General features: G+C 38.8%; 1 protein-coding gene across 1 annotated transcript in view; it reads left to right on the forward strand.

Annotated features, from left to right (window-relative positions):
• The window catches only part of LOC122250403 (actin-2, muscle-specific-like), a 1,936-nt gene extending 498 nt beyond the window's left edge, over nucleotides 1-1,438 (forward strand). The window contains exon 2 of the mRNA XM_086533438.1: nucleotides 112-1,438. Within this exon, the coding sequence (XP_086389564.1) occupies nucleotides 139-1,269 (1,131 nt within the window). The 5' untranslated portion in view covers nucleotides 112-138 and the 3' untranslated portion in view covers nucleotides 1,270-1,438. The remainder of the gene's footprint in view (nucleotides 1-111) is intronic.
• Nucleotides 1,439-2,500: the final 1,062 nt, after the last annotated feature.

The raw sequence follows: 2,500 nt of genomic DNA on the forward strand, positions 1-2,500 counted from the left end.
TATACTAAAACAAGTGTTGAACACTTAATAAGGCCATCAGAAAAAGGTACAACCTTATATTTCTTGTATCCTGCATTATCACTCGTTACAAACCTTTACTCTTCTTTACAGACTCCGACCTTCTGTTAAATATCCAACATGTGCGACGAGGAAGAGTGTGCGCTTGTGTGCGACAATGGCTCCGGCATGGTCAAGGCCGGCTTCGCCGGAGACGACGCCCCTCGCGCCGTGTTCCCCTCCATCGTCGGCCGTGCCCGTCATCAGGGTGTGATGGTCGGCATGGGTCAGAAGGACGCCTACGTCGGTGATGAAGCCCAGAGCAAGCGTGGTATCCTCACCCTCAAGTATCCCATCGAGCACGGTATCATCACCAACTGGGACGACATGGAGAAGATCTGGCATCACACTTTCTACAACGAACTCCGTGTTGCCCCTGAGGAGTCCCCCACACTTCTCACTGAGGCTCCCCTCAACCCCAAGGCCAACCGTGAGAAGATGACCCAGATCATGTTTGAGACCTTCTCAATGCCCGCCATGTACGTGGCCATCCAGGCTGTCCTGTCCTTGTACGCCTCTGGTCGTACCACTGGTTTGGTGTGCGATTCCGGTGATGGTGTTTCCCACATGGTCCCCGTGTATGAAGGTTTCGCTCTTCCTCATGCTATCCTTCGTCTCGACTTGGCTGGTCGTGACCTTACCAACTACCTGATGAAGATCATGACTGAACGTGGTTATTCCTTCACCACCACCGCTGAACGTGAAATCGTCCGTGACATCAAGGAGAAGCTCTGCTACATTGCCCTTGACTTCGAAGGCGAAATGAACGTCGCTGCTGCTTCTTCTTCCTTGGACAAGTCCTACGAGCTTCCTGACGGTCAGGTCATCACCATCGGTAATGAGCGTTTCCGTGCCCCCGAGGCTCTTTTCCAGCCTTCCTTCCTTGGAATGGAATCTGCTGGTGTTCATGAAACTGTTCACAACTCCATCATGAGGTGCGACATCGATATCAGGAAGGATCTGTTCGCCAACACCGTCATGTCTGGAGGTACCACTATGTACCCAGGTATTGCTGACCGCATGCAGAAGGAGATCACTTGCTTAGCTCCTTCCACCATCAAGATCAAGATCATTGCTCCTCCTGAGCGTAAATACTCCGTCTGGATCGGCGGTTCCATCCTGGCCTCTCTGTCCACCTTCCAGTCCATGTGGGTCACCAAGGACGAATATGACGAATCTGGCCCTGGCATCGTCCACCGCAAGTGCTTCTAAACACATTGTCATTCTTGCTCGCATTCTATATGTATTTACTTTACATTCATTAGTGCCCCAGTCTCAATGCATTGCAGTCATCACTCGCTGTCATTAACATGTTTATACTAAATAACATGTTTTTTGATGCAAATTCATTGTACATCAAATAAAATTGAAGTTTACCAAATGTTGTTTGAGTCTGCTTTTGAATATGTTGATTTAAAGATGTTACCTAAATACATGGTTTCTTTGAGGCCAAACACTGCAGATTATGCTTAGTCATAGTAAATATAGATATCTCAATGCAGAATATAAGACGCACTTAATATATATTCTTGATGATATGAGCAATTTATAAGACTGATAAACCTTCGTAACTGCTATTGAAAAAGATTTACGGCTATTCATGTACATGCACACACACACACACACACATATGTATGTATATACATATATATATATATTATATATACATGTATGTATATACATATATATATCATATATAGGTATATATATGTATATATATATATATATATATATATATATATATATACATATATATGTATATATATATATATATATATATATATATATATATATATATATATATATATGCACACAATACAAACACATGTACACATACACACACACACACATACATATTTATTTATCTGTATATCTATCCTATTATATATGTGTATGGGTATGTGTATGTTAATATGTATACATACATATCTGTATATATGTATATGTATATATGTTCATATATATATAAGTATATATATGTATATATATATATATATATATGTATATATATATATATATATATGCATATATATAATAAGAGAGAAAGATACATGTATATATCTACACACACACACACATATATACATACTTATATATATGTGTATTTATATAAAAAGTATAAATGGCTGAATATTTTCCAAAACGTGCTGCGGAAATTTTTCAGTCGCATTTATATTGTTTTCTACATTTGTCATAATGAACTCTGTTCACACACACACACACACACATACCCACACACACACACGTACACACACACACACACACACATATATATATATATATATATATATATGTATATATATATGTATATATATATGTATATATATATGTATATATATATGTATATATATACACATTATGTATATGCATGTAATTTTTCTTCGACTTAATCACTATCGATGAGGTCACTATAGATACCGTTTACTTGAAACTACAGTGCTTT

This window comes from Penaeus japonicus, unplaced genomic scaffold (assembly GCF_977035675.1).
Source record: "Penaeus japonicus unplaced genomic scaffold, GWHDUDI00000001_assembly GWHDUDI00000039, whole genome shotgun sequence".
In the NCBI taxonomy this organism is placed as follows: Eukaryota; Metazoa; Arthropoda; class Malacostraca; order Decapoda; family Penaeidae; genus Penaeus; species Penaeus japonicus.